Source organism: Pantherophis guttatus, chromosome 4 (genome assembly GCF_059756535.1).
Source record: "Pantherophis guttatus breed Tessera chromosome 4, ASM5975653v1, whole genome shotgun sequence".
Taxonomy (NCBI): Eukaryota; Metazoa; Chordata; class Lepidosauria; order Squamata; family Colubridae; genus Pantherophis; species Pantherophis guttatus.
Window position 1 is genome coordinate 40,488,215 of NC_142066.1, and position 23,200 is coordinate 40,511,414.

General features: G+C 38.1%; 1 protein-coding gene across 2 annotated transcripts in view; it reads right to left on the reverse strand.

Annotated features, from left to right (window-relative positions):
* Positions 1 to 23,200, reverse strand: part of LOC117669046 (RNA binding protein fox-1 homolog 1-like) — a 34,554-nt gene that overhangs the window by 8,897 nt on the left and 2,457 nt on the right. The window contains exons 1-6 of one of the 2 annotated variants that reach the window (XM_034423149.2): positions 15,104 to 15,361; positions 13,820 to 14,041; positions 3,393 to 3,536; positions 2,936 to 2,989; positions 1,285 to 1,377; positions 946 to 1,006 (exon numbers count right to left, since the gene is read on the reverse strand). In XM_034423149.2, coding sequence (XP_034279040.1) covers positions 946 to 1,006; positions 1,285 to 1,377; positions 2,936 to 2,989; positions 3,393 to 3,536; positions 13,820 to 14,005 — 538 coding nt within the window. In that variant the 5' untranslated portion in view covers positions 14,006 to 14,041; positions 15,104 to 15,361. Of the gene's footprint in view, positions 1 to 945; positions 1,007 to 1,284; positions 1,378 to 2,935; positions 2,990 to 3,392; positions 3,537 to 13,819; positions 14,042 to 15,103; positions 15,362 to 23,200 lie in introns of those variants that run through there. The other variant, XM_034423148.3, reaches the window with a different exon arrangement.

The following is a 23,200-nucleotide window of genomic DNA, read 5'->3' on the forward strand; positions in this document are numbered from 1 at the left end:
CCTACTGTCTGCATGGAGGGATTTTTATACTTTCCCAAGGCTCTTCTAAAGAACTGGCCAATGGCCAGCTCAGCCTGGCAGCACTACTGTAACAAAACTAACCGGAAGATATAAGCTGGGTTTGTCCAACACTCTTAACCTAGTTACTGAACTAGATCATTTTCTGAGTTTACACATTATTCTTGAACAATGAGACTTTTAAAAGCATCTGAACCCAGGTAAGAGTGATAAAAAACCAAACTGGCTGCATTTGCATAACACATTAAGACACAAAAAAATAATCAAGCTAAACAGGTCTATACCAGCCCAGTAAAGTATGTTGTGTATACTTAATGCATAGGAACAAATAAAAAAGACACGGAGTACTGTGTCAGTCAGAACTGGCAGCTTTCTTATGATTAGAGATATATCATTATCATCATCATCCTTCCTATGCTCAGAGAGTCATGGCCACTGACATCATAACAGGGCCAAAAGTTTCAGTACATTTTTGCAAGGTTTTTGGGCAGTAATGGTGAATGGGTGTGTTAAGCCTGGCAAATGATTAAGACATGCTTTGGCTCCTTAACTTCCTCCAAATCAGAATTAATTATTTGTGTGTGTATGTGGAGGGGAGCTGAATGGTTTTTGAAGTTAAGCTTCTAAAAGTTTATGACATCAATTAATTCCTTAAAACCCCAAATGAAAAAAAGGCAGAAAAGCCATACCCATTCCAAAGTTGAGGGCTTTGGAGGTTAAAATAGAAATCTGGAGTCTGGGTGAAGACACGGACGAATTGCAGAGTGCCTTGCCTTAGCCCCAAGCTGCTAGGGGTGCCACCCAAAGAAGTCAGAAAAATGAAAGAGCTGTCTGGAACAAGAGCAGGCCTTGGCTGTCATACTCTAGTGTGAAAACTCTGGACTATTTGTTTTAAAGATGGCATTTGGAAGCAAACATATTGCATACCATTCACCAGAGGCGCCACTGGGGGTTTCTTGGTGACTAAACGGGCAGTGGCATTGTTAACCTGCATGGGAGAAAAAAGCAGGAAGTCAGATCACATGTGCAAGATGTAGTTAATTCTGAAAAGAAAGGCAGGCTAATTTGTCTTATGAATTTACTTTGAGTGAATTCACGAATAAATCTCTTCAGCATTCTTTGCATACAATATATCCTACTTCCCTGACTGTTAAGTGTAACATTAAGTCTTCGAAGGGGAATCTTCAGAAAAGTAGGTAAATACAATGTTGAGCAAAAACTGGTATGCTAATACATGCTTGTATGATACATAGGTTAAATTCTCACCTCAATTTTCCTCCCTTCAACAATACTGCTGTTTAGCTTTTCTCGTGCCCGGTCAGCATCTTGGCTGTTTTCAAAGGTGACAAACCCAAAACCCTAAGAGAACAGAAGATATGTGTCATTGTGAAGCAAACTGGAAATATTGACTTACATTGCAAAAGCAATCAGAAGGCTGTGCAATATTCAGTTTAAATTATAAAAGGGAGTTTCCTTATGATCCTGGAAAAAGATGTGGCTGCTTCAAAAAGTTGCAGACATGATCTCTCTCCTTTAAACAGAGACTGTGTCTATGTGGTTGAGGAATAAGTGAATTGTTGGAAAACATTATTCTGTAATGCACTCTCTACACAGGTGCTCATTAGGAATTATAATTTCCATTCTTTACTAAATATCCTGATTTGTTTTATCTTAAAATGTTATTATCAGATTAATCTGATTTTATATCTTTGACCACCACCAAACATTGTTTTATAGTTTGCACAGTACATATTTACTCTAACCTTTTTAAAATATTTTAGAAAAGCTTTTTTTTATCCTAGTTAATTGTGAATTTTGAGTCTTATCTGCTAATCTATGATCGAATAAAGATTGACTGATTGATTGGGAATATTTCTCTTGGCACTCTGAAGCATCATTTTGTTTCAAATCCAAAAGCATTTTAACTCTAGTAATTCTCTCTATTAATTTGGCTGCCAGTCCTGAGATCTTCTTGAATTCAAAATTTACAGAGCATGCATTGATTATATTCTACAAATTTAGAGATTCATGAACTCTCATCCTTGTGCTAATGGTAATACCAAGCTGTTCCCACAAAGAAATTAAGTTCTGTATTTTGACTTCAAACTTCAAGCCAAAATTCACCCTGAAATGCTCTGAATCAAGGATCTTGTCTGGAGAGACAAGCAAGAATCAGGCATATTCCAATGAAAAATAGTTAGAGCTGCCTTGCCCATTTGTGAGCCCAATAGATGTGTTGGGACTACATTTATGTAGATACACATATGGAGAACAGAAAAAGAATTAGAAATGCTAAGCCAAAGAAATCAAAGGCATGACATTAATTACTCTTCCTCTCCTTTGTGTTCCTGGAATCATTACTTGTTTCCTCCAAATCTATATGTTATTTCATATATTACCTTTTATTTATTAAGCTTCTTGCCCATTTCTTTGTGAAGATCTCATCAATTTACACAGCATTACTTTTTGGTTTTTCTCTTCCTGATGACCCGTTAACTTTTCCACCATATTTTTGTTTTGCCATCTGTATATGATCAAACCATTACAACAAAAAGATTCGTATAGGAATATTCAGGAATACCCGATATTCAGATATTTTTAAAGAAATTTTGCCATTTACAAAGTCTGCATTTCATGTTGTCTCCAAACTAAGGTGGATAAAATGTGTCAAGGCAATTTTATCCAACCATCCATCCAATTTATTTGCTTCCCCATTTGGTTCAGGGCAACTCTGAATAACTAGCCAAAATTTTGGCTGTATTAGTAGGATTCCTAAAATTAATGCGACCTTGCGATGAGATTGCATTGCTTGCCAAGCTTGACTGACTCTGCCATCAATAAATCCTGAACTTCTTTTCTGCTGATAGGACATAGACAATCCACAGCCTTCCTTTGGAAGCCCTTCTCCATGCAGTACCTTTGAGCCACGCTCATTAAAGATGATTTCCACGTCGAGGATTTTTCCAAATTGCTGGAAAATAGGAAGAAAATTAATCATTGTCAGAAGCAATGTGCAGCTCTTTCTTATGAAGAGACTAAGTCACAGCCATGTATAGGGTCCAAATTATATATCAGTGTTTGTTGAACACTGTTTATTTGGTTTGTTATTCCACCCTAGAATCAATGTTCTTTAGTTGAGAGTGATTAATTCACAGTCATATATTGGGGCCCAAATTATTTGTCAGTATTTATTGAAAATATATGCTTGTTTTTTACCCTATCCCAAAACCAATGTTCTTAGATGAGTTGGTGCTCCCCGATTTCAAGATCTGATTTTTTTTTTCCCCTGAAGAAACCAACATAAATGAACACATTAAGGAACCCAGCACTGACGTCAGGTGAATCTCTTTAGGGATGTAGGAGAACTGACTTACTCCAAACATCTGCCGCAGGTCAGGGTCACGGAAGCGGAAGGGAATGTTGGACACATGTAAGCGCTTTGGCTGAGCTTTATTCTCCTCACTTTCTGCATCCTCTGTCTCTGGAGATAGCTCAGGTGCAGGGACTTCTTCAGGTTGCTATGGAAAGGGGCGGGAGGGGAAGAAAGCAGGATCACACACATCATTGGGTCAATTCTCACCATATTCACCAAGAAAGGGATCTTCCAATATTGTAATTCAGCCATGGGTGAAAAAAGTTGGCTGAACTTGTCTAAGAAGAGGCTGAATTCAAGTTTGAGGCAGTCATAAAGGAAGATGCTGAACTTTGTAATGTGATGACTGCAGTCTATGGAAAGAAACGTAGTTGCCATGAGGCAAAAGGAAGACATACAGCAGTATCTCCATGATAAATGTATTGACATATATTTATTTATGCCACTCATCTCACTTTGATTATATAGGGGAAACCATAAAGGTTAAGTTACATATGGTGGCAGTAGCCCCTTGCCTCCTCTATAAAACTTGGTAATCATCATCCTACACCATCCTCATGTTGAATCTTGAAAATTGTTTTTAAGTTAAGGACTTATTGAACTAGAACTGTCTTCCTCATATGGAATGACCCTTCCAGGGTTTTAGGAAAGGATCCTTGACATTTTCCTCAGTCATACGGCTGAGGTTTTCAGGATCTAATGTTCCAATTCTCTTGAAGGTACCAATTGGACAGAAGATTGCTCTGAGCAAAGTCAAATTTATGAGTCCTTCTGTCAGTGCAATGAGGCATTCTTCAGTGGACTTAGCTCAGACAAAAAAATGCTTAATCCTTTTTATGTTTCCTAGACTACTGATTGCATTTGGCTTATGATGTAACAGAAGAAAAATCAGAACTGACTCCTAATTCCTTTTTCGTGTTGTCTCTATTGTTTCCTATTATCTCCATTAATTTTCAAATGGCACAGCATTTACTAAGAAGCTGCAGATAAATGTAAATAATTACATATATATAACTGCAAAGAATAATTCCTAGGATGATATCAGTTAAGAATCCAAATGTATTAAAGGAACAAAGAATTACAAAACTTCCATCACTTTAGGTTCTCAGGCCTATTTTTTGCCCTTTAAAAACCATCCATAGAATTGCTAATGTCATACTAATTGCTAACAGGGTCATTCTAAGAGTTTCCTCATCTAGTTATATGACTGCACATTAATTTTTACCTAACAATAATGTCTTTGAGGTCTGAGAAATCCAGAATTGTTCTTTGTGTATTGCAAATCCCAATTTCAATATAAAATCCATTATTTCCCTTTAAAGGTAATGCTGTTTTCTTCTTTCCAACCTTCACCACCCACACATCCCCCCAAAAAAAGAATTTACTGAAAACATATTTCAATGCACCAGCAAACATTCTGTCTTGGGTTAGCGAACAGGACATGACACATGGCAGCACACAGAAAACCGTTAGTGGAGAGAAGCAAGACTGGCTGAGAGGATGTAATTTATGAGAATGTTGTGGAGAAGACCAGAGGGCCCAGTGACAGAGAACCACCCCAAACCCACATCTTTTTCTTCTCCATGCAGATGGCCCTTCTTATTCCACAATGCAACTTCCACGATGCAGCATTCTGAGAGCAGACCAAATGTGCACAGCCTATGTCTTGCAATATCCGAAGTGCTGAAGGATTGGGAAAGAAGAGAAGAGCCAGAAGAGCAATTAATCTGGCCAGGGGTGGGGAGGAAGTTGAACTTGTCTTCAAAATTCCTGCCACAGATTAGCCAGGAGAGGGCATGGCCTATAAAGGGCATGCATGATCACCTATGGATGCACCTGCCAGAAAAATAATAGGCATGTACAAAAAGGATTTGTGGGGTAGATATAACTTCAAACACGGATCTAAATAAACACAATTGGTTGGATTCACATCATGCTAAAGGAATAAACTATTTTTCACATGTCATGATGGCTACCGTTATAGGAGCAAGCAAGTTCCCCTTTGAGCAAAACATAATGCACAAACCAGACCAGTTTATTTAAAGCAGTAGTCATACGATCAGCTAGCAATGGCTACAGCATGAGAGATTAATTGCAAAACAAGGCTAACTGTTTATGAATGGAAAGAGATACTGCACATGGTATGTACATGGTAGAAAATGCATTGAGAGTTCAAAACAGAAGGATATCTGAATGCTTACCTACATGCTTGCAATGCCATCTACCCATTTCTAGTGAATTAATTTAGCCCTTAGTGTGAAGTACTTTAATTCTTTTGAACAGTCAAATACACTGAGAAAACTGTGTTTGGAGTACACTTCCATAGAAGAACACTAGCATGTAGCAAAAGGTAAGATTAACATTTTCTGTAATATCTAAGTGTAGGAATTATTTCATAAGGAGCCAAGCAATGAGTTATATGAGCCCTTCCTGCTATCTAAAATGATACAATCCAAAAATAGGTTTGCTACTCTATCATTTGCTGTCTATAAAAACCAGGTCTATTTTAAGTCAAACTATCTGGAACATATATTATTCAGCTGAACTAATTTAATATGTGTTATGCATTTTTAATTTGCATTTGATTATGCCCTTAGGCTGGAAAAATATAGCATCTCCCTTCTCGACATTTTCTAAATTTTCAAAATCTGGCACTTATTTTTCCAAAAACAGAAGGGCTCAATCTGAATCGGAACCTGAAGTATCTTTTTTATATTTTGTCTGAAAAAGTATATTTAGTGTATAGCAATGTGTTTTATTCAGTACCAAACTATGAATTGCACAGCAGACAAAAATAATGTTTCCCACCTTTTAAGATGAAAAGCAGCTGTGGGAGGTAGTAGCTTTGAGCTGAAGCATGGCAATGAAGTCAGTCTTCTCCAACCTTTTTTTCCTGAATTTCCATTCAGAAACACGGCTCTTGAACTACTTTTCCTTGCCCAGAAACTGGGTGAACTCAATTTCCCTTATGAACTGGGACGGAATTGGGCTCAGATCAATATTTCTCTTTTATGGTTCTCCCCTTTATTTCTGAGCCCTAAGCAGAGTGATATCCAATGTACACACCCTCTGTGAACATGCTTACAGACTAGGGAACAGGACAATGATTCTGCTTGTCTTAGCATACAATCCTTGTAGTGTTACTATTAAAGCACATGGACACACAATTCTAGCCACTCCCAAATGCAGACAACCCTCCAAGCAGTAGCCATCCCTCTCAGCCCACCAAATCTTTCCCTATGCCCTCATTCCTCTACTCATTGCAAGGGCAATATACCACACTAGTTCCCATCATCACACCCACCTCTAGGTAGCCAGAAGGATCCCTCAAAGCTACAAAGTTCTGCTTATAAAGACAAGTTCAACAAGGATTAAATTCTTTCCAATGGGGTCCAACATTTGTTGGGAGGATAAAATGCAGAGGGAGTGGTGGGATGGGGGAGGGGAGTTCAAGTGTCAGGCTGAGAAGACAGGCAGGTGCAGTTGCGCAGTGAGTAGGTTAACTATTCATGTATTAATGAGACTAGAGCCAGAGAAATGTGATGGAGTCCAAGATGCCTGGAAGAAAACCTGAGCTTGGCAGGAGGTCCACACACGTTGCCATTAGCACCTCGGAAAAGGCCCTAGTCCAGGAAAGACACAAGGAGTCATTGCAAGGACAGCTTTTCTACAAGCTAGGAGCAGCTCTCATGTTCCATGAGGGAAAAAGAAAAAAGAAAACACACAGATGAAGTACAACAACACCCTCTATTTGGTCCACCAAGAAAAGTGCATAAAGGATGTATCAGTAACTAAAGCATATGATATGCTAAAAAAAAAAAAAGGTATAAAACTCATATATAGGGGGGAAAAAACAGACAGGACTGCTGCTAGTCCAGTGAACACATTCAACATACATTAAGCACTTGCATTAAGCATTCTAGACATAATTGGCATTCAAAATGGTGGGAAAAAATTGGACAAAGAGTCATATTTATCTATAATAAGTACACCTTTAATAAAAGGGATAGTTAACTGTGGGTCTTTAAATGTTGCTATGTTAAATTTCCAAGCACATCACCCAAAACACAGCATGATTCAGCAGTATCTAGGGTGAGGCTGGGGGTCACACAGAGTCTAATTCCAGCACTATCAGCTTGCAGAAGCTAGGAGGTAAAAAGTAAAAAGGGGAGTTGGAAGCATATGGCCCAGCAGGATCAAAGCTCATTCTCCCTTGAGGTATTTTGGCATTTATTCAGTGAAAGGAAAACAAAAATCAGAAATTGGATGTACAAGAGCCAGGTGCTGAATTGGCAAGCAGGGTTGCCAATTTTTGAAAAAGTCTCTGCAGTCGTCTTTAAAAACAATGTGAATTATAGGAATTAGCTTGTGATTATATGGCTATGAAAAAATTGCCCTGCTGATTTCTGCAACTTATGTATTACTGTTAGAAGCACAAGAAAAGGAAAAGTAATTTGAATCCCCCATCCACCCCGTTTCTTTTCCTCTGGGCAGTTGGCTACCCAATTAGTTTGAATATTAAGCTAGAAGGGCAGAAAGTAAATTAGAGTCTGTGAAAGAGGCTTGTGTAGCAAAGAATAGTTCTCTTAGAAGCTTTCGGCCTGCCCCCTAAGGCAATTTGCTTCAGGACCAGTCAAGATTTTTAACTGTCTGAGCAAAATGGTGCTCTCTATCCAGTGGTCAGCATGCAAAACACCTAAAATTTGAAAAGTGATTTGACATTTGGGATTGAATATCTCTCCTTGGCCATGAAATGATAGCAAAACCAGAAACAAACACTAGTCTAATTTCCATCCTGTTGTAAAACACCACAAATCTGCTCAAGTCAACTCTGCGTTTGGCAAAATGGTAATTAATTTATTAAATGTATTTATTTATTAAATTTTTATGCTGCTCATCTCTCTAAAATATGACTCTGGTAGGCCTTATCTTATCCTTGCTTCAGGAGATAGATGCTGGGATGTTTTTGAAAAAGCTCCATTATGTTCATTTATTTATTATTTATTATTATTTTGTCAGCTGGGAGAGGGAAACAAGTGTTGTTTGGATTTCTTGTCTTGGGCATGAAACAGTCTCTGGTCATCTCTGCTTACAATTCATCAGAGGACATGGTGTCCTTGAAATGAGGTTGTCAGCTATGTGCCACTTGTCCATGCGGAGATAAACAGCTGCTGGTGAAGACGGTGAAAGATTTGGGGGAGGGGGAGGAGGTGAAAGAGATAGAGCAGGGAATCTGATACCGGTGCAGCTGTTGGCTGGAGAAAGGCGTTATTACCCAATATGGTCACTACCAAAGCCATTGCCTCAATTGCTGGATTAGAGAGGAGAGAGAAGGATTCTGTAGCCTTGCAAGATGGAAAACTAAGGAGAGATTTCAGGATGCACCCAAATGAGAAATTATTGGATCCTTTGGACCAAGAATTTCAAGTTTCCTACTCTACTCCAAGCTACTTTCCTACTCCAAGCTACTTGGAGCTTAGCACCCAAGGCTTTGGATTTGAAACCTTTCCATTCTGCCCATTTGAAAGATAATTGCCTGATCTTTATAGTTCAGGCTATTCAATTTTTTCCAGGCCAAAGATCATATTTGGCCTTAACAGTCAATATCCTCCCTCACCCCCAGTAACAAAACAAAACAAAACAAAACAAAACAAAACAAAACAAAACAAAACAAAACAAAACAAAACAAAACAAAACAAAAACAAAAGTTTACTATATTTCTTTTCTAATATTTAATTAAGCAAGCAATCAATATACTTACTCTCCAGTTGTTATTCCCTGCTTTTGCCACTTTCAGTTTGATGGTATTTGGTGAGACTGCACATAAGAATTTCTAGCACTGTACATAGTCCTCAATTTTATTCCTCTGATACATGTGTTATATGTATTGCCAATACTATCTCTCAGGATAGTATTGCCAATAAAGCAAAACAAAAACAAAACAAAAAACCCCCCACCAAAACTGAAATTGACCAAACATCAAATAGAGCATTAGTGGACATTTCTCTGGTCACAAACAATAAATTAAGCCTACCTCAGGCAATCAAGAAGGGATACCTGTTTTCAAAGCTCTGTTTAAATTAATATAATTACCCTTAGTACTTTATAAGGAAAGATACATTTGTATAGATATGTTCTTTGATAGCCATCACAAATTCTTCACAAGTTAATAGTGCATTAAATATCATAAAGTTTTGGCAAACAGGCTTTGACCCTGCTTAAAAGCGACTATTTAAACCAAGCCACTATATTTGACTTCACTGCTCACTCTTGGCCCAAATAGTTTTCAACAACTATGTGACTCTTACTGTAATGACAGGGATCTGTGTTTCCATATCTCTCTAATGTTTTGGTTTGTGAAAAGTCATATGACCATAGCAGCCTTGCTGGGAGGAAACTATTCAGCAGACGTAGTGCTCACAAAACTTAAGATGTAGCCCCCAGTCAAAACCCTGGAGGATTTCTAAGTAGTTGGGTTGCCAACTGGCCAGTAGCTTGAGGGAAGAGGAAGGGAATCTGTTACTCTTCAGATAGACTATAATATCCACACTTTGCTGAAATATCTGGAAAGTACTAGGTTGTCTCACTGAGCTTGTCTCTCTAGCAGAAGTTTGGAATATATCTGGATTGGTTTGTCTTGCCTATTAATTACAGCAAATTATCTAATTGCCCTTAAGGGATCAGCTATGGTTGCAAAATTTTCAGTACAGTATTCAATATATTTTAAAAAGACATGTGGGAATCAGCACTGAAAATTGCCAGCAACCAAGTGGTAGGTATGTCATAGAAATGTGAGAGAGTCCAGCAAGAGCTGCAGGCTAGATTTTATCATGCATCAACATCAAAGCATAATGCTTCTCTAGAGAACAAAAGAGTCTTGCAGCTTATTTACAGAGAACAAATATATTCTGAAAACTGCTGGAAGTAATGCCTCTACTAACACAGTCAAAAAGCAAACAGACTCAACTCATGGTGACTGTGGAACTTCCTGCTGGGATTTAACTGCTTGAGCCATTCCAGGGGAAAAAAACAGAATATTGATACAGATAGCAAAATGTCTCAAGCAAATTCTGTACCTGTCAGCAAAGTTGATAGAAAAAGACACTGTCAAGACAGAAAGATCTTACTTCAGGATTAAGCAGACATACATTAGGGGTGTTCACACTGCTGCTCCCCATATACCAAACTGATACTTTTTCTCTTCTTTCTAGAACTCTGGTATGCATGAAGTTGGAGGGCAATGAATCAATGTTCCTGTTTGAGTACAGAGAAGCATCCAAACATTCTGCGATGTAAGGTTGGAAGAAACTGGTGCACTATGGAATTCCGTACTCTCTTCAACCATGGCTTAGGAGGAATGGAAATGATAAGAGATCTAAAGTATTTAGGTTCCTATGACCATAATTCCACAAATAACAGAAACATTAGAAAGGAAGTGGTATAGGGTGGGATGGTGGGCTCTAGATAGAAAGTAGTTGACAAAATCAAGGATGTATTAGCCTTCATCGGCCTGTATTATTTTAAATAATACCTCCTTCTCAGTCCCAAAGAAACCAACCTTACTTCAGGGCTTAAGCTAGCGATCCCTTCCAGTTTCTTTTTGGGAATATTAAAGGAGGGAACTGCATTAAAACAAAACAGCCTGTCACAGCAAAAACAAATTTGTTTTTGTCAACTACTAAGTAGTTTGCCATTTGTTACCTACAAGGCAGCCCTGAATAATAACAAGTGAAGCCCTTGCGTGTTGGGAGTAGGGATTAGAGAAGCAGTGAATATGGTTGGGTTCACAGTTTTAAAAAATGGAACAGAAAGGATCAGAAGTGGATTTTGGAGGGCAGGGACTAGCTTTTATTAGAGTAGGAAAAAGAACTAAGGATTGACTGGAAGCCTCTTATAGACTTTTGATGTAAAAATCGGGGGGGGGGGAGAAAATGAATGTGCGGCTCATGGTTTTGATGATTAGACAGGATAGATTATAGAAAGAATATTGTGATATAACTTGAAAGGTTAAAATATAATTGTACTTCTAACTATGGTGAAGAATCAGAATCCACTTCTTTGTATTTTTTCACCTTCTATTTTTCACCTTTTTTCTTTTCTTGCACTTTTTTCTTTTTCTTGGCTTTTCCTTTTTCCTTTATTTCATATTAGCTTTTATCTGTTTAAAAAGTGTCAATAAGAATGATACAAAAGAATTATTAAAAAAAAAGTGAAGGTTTGAGCTATATTACGAACTGATGATCTAAGAACTCAGTAAAATTGTTCCATATATTGCAGTGATGGCAAACCTTTTTGGCACTGAGTGCCCAAACTGGAACGCCATGCATGTGTGCGCACCAGAGTGCCAAAAACCCAAAGTCCAGCTGGCTGATGCATGCATGCCTGTTTTTTGGCTGTTTTTTGGCGTTTTGGGGCTGTTATCAGGCTGTTTTCAGACCATTTTTCAGGCTGTTTTTTGCCCAAAAACTGGCCCAAAACCATCTGGAACCGGGCCTGAAACTGGCCCAAAAATGGTCTGTTTTTTGGGCATCTTTAGGCCCTTTTCTGGTGCTCTGGCACCCATGAAGACCCGCTGGCTGGCACACCAGAAACCGGTGTGCATGCCCACAGAGAGGGCTCTGTGTGCCACCTCTGGCACACATGCCATAAGTTCGCCATCACGGATATATTGTATTATGTCTTGTGATTTTGCATCTTAAACTTCATAAGCATGCATGGAGAGTGAGTAAGTACTAGATATTCTACAGATAGTAAATCACCATTTACATATGCTCAATAAGAGACATCTTTTCAACGTTCCAAAATTTCTTGAAAGTCCTGATACACTGTAAATTCAAGGCCCTGAATAATTTATCCTGTTTTAGATTAAGGTTTAGATGTATTGATATACATTTTTTTTCTAAGAACCTGGGATTAGGATAAGAGAAGAGAATGTTTGCTTGAATGGAAGGGGACAGAGGAAGCTGGCGGACAGTCAGGAAGAATCTGGGTCCAAGGAAAATGCTCAAGCTAGCAAATGGGTGTGGCAATGAAGGTGTTAAGGAACAGATACCCAGGTTTTTGCCTAGCCTCAGCTAAGAGTATAGTGGGTTACTTTGGGGAAGCGTGTGTCTCTGTGTGTGTGTCCCTTCTCATACACCCCCCAGGAGTGCTGTGGTGTGAAAAGTAGGAGGACGGAATGTTATGCAAGCCACCTTGAGCTCCTGAATGAAAGGATGGGTACAAAACTAATAAATCAATCCTTGGGAAAAGAGCAATTTCCTAGAATTGGCAGATATGAAGGAAAGGAAAAGGAAAGGTGCATGATCCCAGAGGGTGATAGAATTGACTGAAATATATCTAAATCTAAAGGACAGCCTGACCACCTACCGTGTTTCCCCGAAAATAAGATCCTGTCTTATAATTTTCTGAACCATGAGATAAGCACTTGGCCTTATTTTTGGGGAGGTCTTATTATTTTGGGGTGCACGGAGGAAACCGGAGGAAATGGCGGGGATTGGCTGTGCATGCGTTTAAATATTTTTGGGGAGGGCTCATTTTCAGGGGGGCCTTATTTTAGCGCATGTGCTCAAAAACCCAATTGGTCTTATTATCAGGGGATGTCTTATTTTCAGGGAAACAGGGTACTATTAACTATACTACTGCAATAAGACTCAACAACATTTACATGGATCAGAAACTCACAGATATGTAATGGTTATTCCATATTTCTACAAAAATGAAAAGTGTAAGTTAAGTGTTTTCTGGCTCTAAAGATGTATATTTTGACAATTCTGTTCATCTCCAGTCCCCCGCCTGCCCCCCAATCCTCCCCTAGAAATGAGGGTAGCTGCTTGGGGTTGAGTTTTTGCCATGGTCAGAGATGCTCTTGTCCACTGCTTCAGTCATACTAAGGCTTTCATTCAGACTTGGAAATCCAAATGGCTGGGGCATCTAAGGAAGCCCTAAACATTCCAGGAAGGTACGAGTTCAGCAAAGTCTTGTATGCCAATTCTTGTGTATGGGGAAGCTCTACTTTAATCCACTCTCTAAATGATCCTTACCTTTCAGAAAACCCAGCCATCAAACATGCCACTATGAATGATGCTATCCCTTTCATGAAGCAGCAGAGAATTTTGATAGCTGGATAGTTAATAAATAGATAACAGGAAAATAGAACACATCAGGGTTCAAATACAGAGATGCAGGAAGAGGATGTGATGGAAATGAAATGCAGTCCAACTAATACCCTTTATAGCTTGTCTTGTTTTCTCTGCCAGAGAGAATGTCAGAACCTATTCTAGTAGCAGAATGTTCTCGAAGAATACCTAAGAAATGATCACAGTTATTATGCAGTCTAAGACCTATTGCTGATTTCCACAACTACCCCAGATTGCCCCTGCTTTAGCATTTCCTTCATGAGGGCTAGATAACCAACCCTCCACTTACGGCAGGAGGTGGAGGCAACGGTAGAGGATCGGATGCAGTTGTGCCCTGCTCAGGGAAGATGCGCAGGCTGTGGTCCAGGGCAGTTGGAGATGAGTACTCAGATGGGGTGGTGTGAAGATGGTATTGTGGGGGAAGCCGGGCCTGGGGTGGCGGTGGTGGATACTGGGCTGGAAACGTTTGTGTCATGGCATCAGTAGGTGGTACTGTAGCATCTGGACTACCCTGCAGGAAGTAAAAATCAGAAGAAAATGAAGTTGACCACTGCCTAACCTGTGAATCAAGAGAAGCAAAGGAATCGTTTTCTGAAGCAGACTCTTGAGAATAAAATATAAAATCCCCATATCCACTAAACATCAATTACATTAACAGAGAACCCTAAAAACCACATCTTTCTTTCAAATATATTTTTTGCTTCTCCAGAGATTTCATGTTTTCTCTAAGGAATATTATGACAAGGATCTTCCCTCTATTTTCAAAGATCCTGGAAACTTTAATTTTTGTGTGTACATTTGAATGTGTACGTGAAGCTGAATTTCCTGATGCATTGAGAAAAGCAACTAGTTGGGAAAAACTATCCTATTGTTAGCCCTTCAGGAGAGGGGAAGTTGAGAAACACACCAATACTATTAATAGAGGATATAATAGCAGAATCTTGAAAGCCTGACTGAGTTTCCCATCGTTCCCCTTATATAAAAGAGAATCAAGGCAGAGTTGATTTACTTTCTTACCCCTCTTCCTTCCCACTGCTCATTAGTTATTTACCTAAAAATCTTGAATTCCTTCAAAATCAACTGTCCTCTCCTTTTTTCAGATTTGTAAGCAAAACAATAATTGGAGAGCTAAAAAAATAAGGGTAACCCATTACATTAGCCATACATTAAATATAACAGTGAAATACAGTATAGAATTCCAATGTCTGAATGTATGTATACCCAGAGAATATATCCAAACAATGCACACAAACTATTATACATGCACATTCAAATCTCTTAGCTATAGAAGTGGTAAGTGAAATAAAATGCCCTTACCCTCAATGAAAAAAAGCTCTAAATTTATTCTAATTCTCATGATATAACAAGCATCTGGTTGTATAACTAGGACGCCTGTGAAACAGAGCAGAAGGATCCCTACCTAATGCACAAGATTCTCCTCTCCCCTTAGTTTTGCAACCCGTGTGATCAATTGCTTCCCCTTCTATTCCCTCCCCCAGAGAAGAACCAAGGGTCCCAGCTTCAAAACCTAGACAGAGGGAAAATTCGGAAAAGTTTTTATTATTTCACCCACCTACACCAACAGGCCCCATCCCTTGCCACCTCTGCTGCGAATCGCTGCCAGGCAAGGAAGGATGCTTGGGGGAAAACACCCACCCATCCAGACGTCCCTTCCTCGGCCCATGCCCCACGACTATAAAGGCATCCCTTGTGTCTTTCTCGCAGCCAATGAGCATGAACCTCAGCACGCACAGCTTCTCGGATTGGCTGCTCTCTTATCAGCTCTCCCGCCCACGCTCTCTCTGCTCTTCTTTGGAGCTGCTCTACCGACTCTTTTGTCTTTCAGCTGTTTGAAGAGAAGCGGGGCGGGGGGGGGAGGGGGGCTGAGGGGGAATGGAAAGATTTTTTTTTTAAAAGAAAAACCCCCAGATCTGATTAAGGCGGTCGCCGACAGCTGCAGATTTTTTCTTGGAATTTGCAATTTGTCCTGCGGTAGTTTAGCACCTGTCCCACCTGTCCAAAGGCAGGCGTGGGGATTAATCGGACTGAAGTTAGAAAAATGCAAAACTGAGAGATTCTTAGGAGGTGAATTGGTGTCTCAAACAAAAGCAGGCGAAATTGTTTTGCCCAAAGAATATTTTTAAGCCAGAGTAGTTAATCCAGTGGCTGCTGGATTTTTTTGTTCAGCAGTTCCCAACATAACTGGGCCTGGAAATTAGTCATAAATCATGACAGTTGTAAAATGGGTCACCCTATGATCAGATCCAATTTTAGGATCGTTTTCGTGGTGTTGTTAAGTGAACACTGTGATCTTTAAGCAAATTCATTGTTCAGTATGGGGTGGCTGCAAACAACCATAAATATGGGCCAGTTGATGGAGCACCAAAAAAATGAAGTCGTGTGATTGCAAGGTGATAATATCAGAACTTTGAAACTGGGTTGTAAGTAGCTTTTCAGGAATCCATCATAACTTTGAATGATTGTTAATCATCTGGTCATAAATTGAGAACTACCTGTATAGGGAACTAGCGTTTATACTCACGGCATAGTTACATGAATGATTTTAAGTAGGGCTGCACATTCTAGCACTTTGACTATTAAAATTCCATTTCTTTTCAGTATTATATGGTCATCTCACATAGCATCCAGGATTTTGACCAAGTGCTGATGCTGAAGTTCACCTTGTTCAGTGCTCCAATAATTTCAAGAGTTCATATTGGCATTAATACATACAACCACATACAGCCTGAATTTCAGGCTGTGGCAACCAAGTGGATTTTACAAAGATGTATGCTTGAAGAGGACTAATGAAAATAAAAGTAATTAATTAAAAATTGCTGGGCCATATTGAAGTTGGTTTTTCAGAGTATACTTACCGATTTTTTTTGCCAAAATTGGAACAGATTGGATAGATAGATACAAGAAGAATATGAAGAAATTAAAAGTCTTGTTTTCTGTGATAGTAAATGTGCCCTGAGTTGACATAATTGAATGCTAAGAAGAAATGTGTTCCTATAAGAAAAATAGATGGCAGGAATAAAGATTTTAATTTTGCCCTAATCTTTACAATGTTGATTTGGGATTAAATTTAAACGTATCATGGTTAATTGACTAAGTTGATTTATCGTATTTTTCTTTTATTTACAAGTTACTAACCTCCATTTCCATTTCCTAATTTACTTAGGTGCATTGTGAGAATAGGATTTATGGGTAATAGTCTTTGTCTCCTTATCTCTTCAAAGAATTATTCTATTTGTGAAATCTCACATGTTCCCTGAAGACCTACACTGTGCATTGATGTGTACAAACACATATGGTTGCACATACAAGTTTACAAAGTAAGACCAATCAGATTTTATTAAACAGATGCAGAAAGAGTTATGTGAATTCAGTCACTGTGTTCAGCAAACAACTGATGTCTTAGCAAGTTGTGTGAATATTTATTTAATTATTTAGTCATTTAATGAATATACTGCTGTAAACTGCATAGATTCCTCACAGTATACAACAATAAAACAGTAGATAAAACTTAGACTAATGGAACAGTAGCTCACATGATAGTCATTTATCATCCCCACCAAAAAACTCTCTACAAATAAGTTCCATTTTCACGAATTTCATAGGTAATTAGGTATGTATTAACTTGGCCTCCAGAATCAAAGAGAGAGACCTCCAAGTGTAAATTTGTAATGGGGTCATATAATTTACTGTGATGCGTGAATCCAGACATTAAGATTCATAAGTCAAGATTTATGACTTAGCACCATGTATGACACTGCAAATCTAGCCAACTGCCACATAAGTGAACAAATCATAGGTAAACTTTGATTTAAATATTGTGTGAGCTCAATCATTAATTGATATTACCTGAAAGAAAATTCATTGTTGCTTTGGTACTAATAACAGATAAATAAGTATTGTTAATTTTTTGAACATAGTAATTTCATAGGATCAAATAATTCTTCTACAGAAATAGTCCAGTGTTACATCCAGGTTTTATTCCACAGTGTTCAAAGTGGATCAAAACAAAAATAAATGGACATATAAATATGCACATATAAAATGGGGTGTCTTTGAACACGGTTGATTCAATCATCTTGTTTTGATTCCCTGCCCCTGCCCTGACTTTTTTAGAAAAATACTTGCAAATGAAACAAGATAAGCTGAAAGTTATTTTAGAATAAAACCAGTATGTTTCTAGTAAATGACTCACATGCCTGCTTAGCAGGGCCACTTTATAATATCTCTCTTTAGAAGTACCCACTTTCCACCTCCACATCAGTCTTCATCTATTTCTGTAACTGCAAAAGCACAAGAGTTGACTTTGTTTCCAGATTTGTCCTTTGACCTATGTTAGCCAGAATTTTCTATCCCACAAGAAAAAAACTTAAATTAAAAACTCTTCTTCCCTCAAAAGAGAGAGAGAGAGAGAGAGAGAGAGAGAGAGAGAGAGAGAGAGAGAGAGAGAGAGAGAGAGAGAGAATGATATGAAAATGTCAATTTGCAAGCACGAGTTTGTAAATTTTTTACCCTGGACAAATACTTTACAATTCCATTCACCTAACATCATTCTAAGCAGAATAGGAATGTAACCAGTGCAAAAGAGTGTCTCAGAAAGTACATAATTTGTGAAAAGGGGTATCCATAGTGGTAGGTGGGTAAGCAAAATCAAGATGGGTGCATCACAAAAAGGGGTGGGGCTTCCATTGAATAGTTCCAACTGCCACCTTGTCTTTTCTTAACCCTCTCTGCAGATGTCCCTACTTGAGAAAGAAATGGCTTCATTTTTATTCTCTGTTAATCTGTAATAATATTTTTAAGTCTACAGAAAGTAACAAATAACTATGAACACAAAAATTCTGACATAATATTCGAACTGGCCAAGAGATGTACAAAGATTTTGTAAAATCAATTGATTAATATTCAATATAATCAATATTCTTAATTTACAAGTGATGAACACTTGAAGCTGAAAGTATGTTTCTGCACAAGATAAACCATAGCATTGCTTTTCTTTTCTTTTTCCTTTTTTTTTTTAAAGCTGCAATCTCATTTGCTCTAGGGACATTTTTAAATATTAGCCACACATTGCAAATGTCCAAAGAATACTTGCTAAATCCTAGTCTTACTGTGGTAAAAAATGGAAGAGCAAGATAAGCACTTTTAATTTGCATTTCTCTAGTGTCTGAATGAACATATGGAAACTCAGTCCATAAACTCTAGAAACAGCTGTGTTGAGTGATCTACTTGAGTGTTTTACTCTGTCAGTGTGACAACTGTTTCAAGCACTGAACACACGGTACACATCCCAACCTGTCTGCATGCTATTATCCCTCAAAACTGTGTTCCCTAGTTGCTTTCACGATGGGATTTTTGTGTAATTAAGCCTTCTACATATTGTGCAGCATTAGAAGCGGATCACTGCTAGGGGAAGATTCTTCTACTTAAATTGGCAGAGAAAATCATGACTTCAAGATCTGAGAGAATTCTCTATTTTATAAGCTGATTTTATAAGGCCTAGTTGTGAAATTGACTACAGCGTGGACAAAATATCAAGTGGGGACAGCAGGGTCATAGACATTTCTGCTTTCTTTAAAGAAATTGTGATTAAGGAGAACTTGATTTCTTAAAAGAGAAAAATTACCTTATCTGCTCAGGCATAAACAAAAGATGGTTTGAAATCATAATGACCAACAGTCTATTGAATTCCCAAAGGTGCTTTTTCAGGAGGCACATTTTTTCTTTGAAGATGTTTCGCTTTTCATCCGAGAAGCTTCTTCAGCTCTGACAGGATAGTGGGGAATGGAAGGAATAAATCCTGTCATAGCTGAAGAAGCTTCTCGGATGAGAAGCGAAACATCTTCAGAGAAAAAAAAAGAATGTCCAGTTGCCTCCTGAAAAAGCACTTTTGGGACAACCATGATCTGGATGACTGAGAATCTGTACAGACTTTTAGTCTATTGGATTAAAAGGCAAATGCTTAGCAGCTGATGTCACCAACTACAGAGTTGTTGGTTGTCAAAACAAGTGTTTTCTTCTTCTCCAGAGTTACAAACTATGCATCATATCATAAACAAAGCAAATTCTATGTTATACATGCTGTATACTTATTTGAGCAGGAATTCTATTTTGGAAGACTACTGCCTACCAGGTATCTGACCCACAAAAATAGTTTCACTAAAGTCTTCTGTATAAATCCACTTTCATTTTGGAGTTAGCAATTTGATCTGCTTAAATCTGTGTGTGTTTATGTGTAATCAAGAAACTCTCACACAGACAGCAGCTGATGAGAAGCTTAGTCTGATAGGAGGGGTACTTTATGCCACCTGTTTTCTAAAAAGGTCTTTCTCCATCCCATGGGGAAACAAAGGGAGAATATAGATATGGATGACATTCGCCAGCCATCACTTGCTCATAGATTGATGTACTTTCTCTTACCCTATCAAGACAAAATCTCTGTCTTGCAAACAGTATCACCAGGTAGTTTGAAAACCAGTCCCCCAACACTCTTCTTATCATAGTTGGCTCCACTTTCAGCATTTATAAATAGCTCTATTTGACTACAGCACTTTCTTGTCACTCACTGCTTAAAAGGGCAGGAGGGTTGTTGGGAAGGCAAACACATTTGTAAATAGAACCTATATCAGGGAATCTTCTGGAAGTTTGGGGGAAGGATTGATGAGGGGCCTTTGGCAGGAAACTGGAGTAAGAATTGTTAAGTGGACTTCTCTTTTGGAATCTTTTGTAGAATACCAGTCATAAATAGTTTGCAATCCCATTTCACAAAGCTCTAATGATTGGAATAATACTATATCATAAAAACTATTGTTGCACCATTATGGACTGGAAAAATACTGTTCTGATGTCTTTTCCCTGCGTAGCAGGATGCTTTATATGGAACTAATTTAGTTCTTTTTTTTTTTCTAGGAAGAGATTTTCCTATATCTTGCAAAACTTAAAAAAATAAGTTTACTGTTAATGCTCAAGAGTGTTTGCTTTGTTTTGAATACTAAGAGCTTTTCGGCATGCTTTCAGGCACACAGTTGGCAAATCTGTAACTTTTCCATATATGATTCTGATATGATTGCCAATTCTAAGCAACTGTCCAGAGATTGGCAAGAATCTATTCAAGATGAAGATCTTTTCATGAAGCTTAATGTTTCCTTTGTATGAGACACTAGCACAAGGAGATGTAGACCAACAAGCTGACTGTGACATTGAAGTCCAATACATTTGGAAGGCACTAAACAGGGGAAGCATGTTTTAGGCCATGATCAGCATCTACTGTGTATCCATTGCAAAATTGCCATTGTTCCAAGGACAAAGACTATTTGCAATCTCTTAAACTATCTTTGCCTCTATCCTTTTTTCGAATGGTTTTAGAAATAAACTTATAACTTTTTAAATTTTTAACCAGGGTGGTGGTAGCAACTGGTCCATCTTGACAGCAAAGTCTGTCCAATTTCAAGTGGATATACTTTTTGATTTAATGCACATCCTGCTTTTTTCATTAATAGAATTCTCAAGGAGGCTAACAACATTGTGGGATTTTTGGTTGTTGTTATAAAAATAACTCCAGGAATCACAACAACAAAATATTCAACAACAAAATATAAAAACAAGATAATTAATGCATATTAAAATATTAATATTTAATATTACATAAATTATCCTAAAAATCATTCCATTTAGGCCTAGCTGAGAAGTTGAATCTTAAACTGCTATCCTCAAGGAAGGCAAAAATGCGTTTTTCTCTCATTCTTGACTCAGGGGAAAAGTATATCAACATACATTGAAATTGAGCTCCCCCCCCAATTTTACTGCATCTCAACAAAAAGAAGGGACAGCTTTGTTGCCCTTTCATAATTTAGTACAGAGTCCTCTTGCACCCAATGTCACCCACAGGTTGAAAAATCAACCACCAAACACACTCGGGGGTTCAACCATTCCTTTTTATTATTTGGCTTTATTTTTAATTATTTATAGTGTGCTGCTTCTCCCAGGAGATTGATAGTCTTCCCAGAAAAACAGAAAATCAATACACCCACGTCAAACAGCCCATCGCTTCCAAGGTTTGTCTGAGTAATTGGAAGAATTGATTTAAAATACAAAATGTGAAGCTGGACCCAGAAAACTCTCAATGCAATTGTGCCTCTTTTTCTTTCTCCTTCAGGAAACCAATTTCCCTCTCAAAATGTTTTGGTCAAGAAAAGAGCCTTTTCCATTCCACATTTGTGTGTGTATGCATAGAATGATAGACCATCTTCTTTCTTATATGAATTCTCAGCATATACATATACACATCTCAAACAGATGGAGTCCTTTCAGGCCTATTAATCTTCTGGCAGTTTAATATTCCTTTGTAAAAACAAACAAACAAACAAAAAGGACAGATATTCAATCTTCTTGTACAGAAAGTAAAAATCACCAAGGCCAGCAGTATCCAGCAATCAAATAAGGAGAGAATGTTTCTAGAACAGATTCCATTCTGGGACCATTGTATCCCAGCTTATCCTCAAAGCATAATAAATTGTCTGTATAGAAAGCTTTGTATTGGGAGAAGAAGGAACACAACTTGAAGGTGGACTTCAACTCCCAGAAGGTGGACTTCAACTCCCAGAATTCCTGAGACAGCCAAGCTGTCTCAGGAATTCTGGGAGTTGAAGTCCACAGGTTTAAAAGAGCCACATTTGCCCACCCCTGGTCTAGGTCAAGGGTAAGCTGAAGATAATATCATGAGGACACATCCCTCAAAAATGGGTTTGTAAGACATTTTTATGACGCTAGCAAGAGAGCCTAGAGGAGAAGGCATTTCACAAGTCATGTGAAAGAAGGCTGTACTTCATGATTGCTAAGGTTCAGAAGCACAGAGCATATCTGCAGTGGATTCTCCTGCAGATCTTAATATTCAAGTAAGTTTATAAAAGGATAGACAGTTCTTCAGACAACCAGGCCCTAACCTTTGAGGGCTGAAAGATTATCTTGAATTGTGCCTGGAATTAAATATGGACATTATATGACTCAGGTTTAATTGCACTGACTAGTAACCAATGTCCTCATTTCAGCTTCTTCATATTGCATCATTTGAGGTTTCTGGACAATTTTCAAGTATGGCTCCATATATAGCACATTGCATTAATTAAATTATGATACTTCTAAGGTGTGGAGAACTGCCAAATTCAATTAGCTCAGGAATGGTCATAGCTGGCTCATTAGATGTAATTGTAAGAACACAGTCTTGCCCAGGAGTGAGCCTACGCTTTCAAATGAATAAGCTGGTCTACTTATTGGTAATGCTACATATAATAATTAGCAATATCTCGGCAGAGGGAGTATCTTTTAGGATATCATTACTAGGTAGACCTCTACCATTTTGAAAAATTGCAGAACAATGGCACATACAAGTGCCTTCCAACAGAGAGGAAAATTCAGGAGTTTAAGACAATAATCAGGTGAGCATGGGTAATACCTGCCTTATTCTGTCTAAAGTAGGGCAGGCGATTTTGGAAAGCTTTCAGAAATGTTCTGCTTTGTCAGATGTTTTCATTAATTTAATACTATTAGTAATACTTTGATGAAAGTAACAGAAATAAAATCAAAGTGGTGCTTCTCTTTTGAATTAAAAGAATAAAGTAAGTTGATAGTTCACAATCATTTAAAATAGGAATTA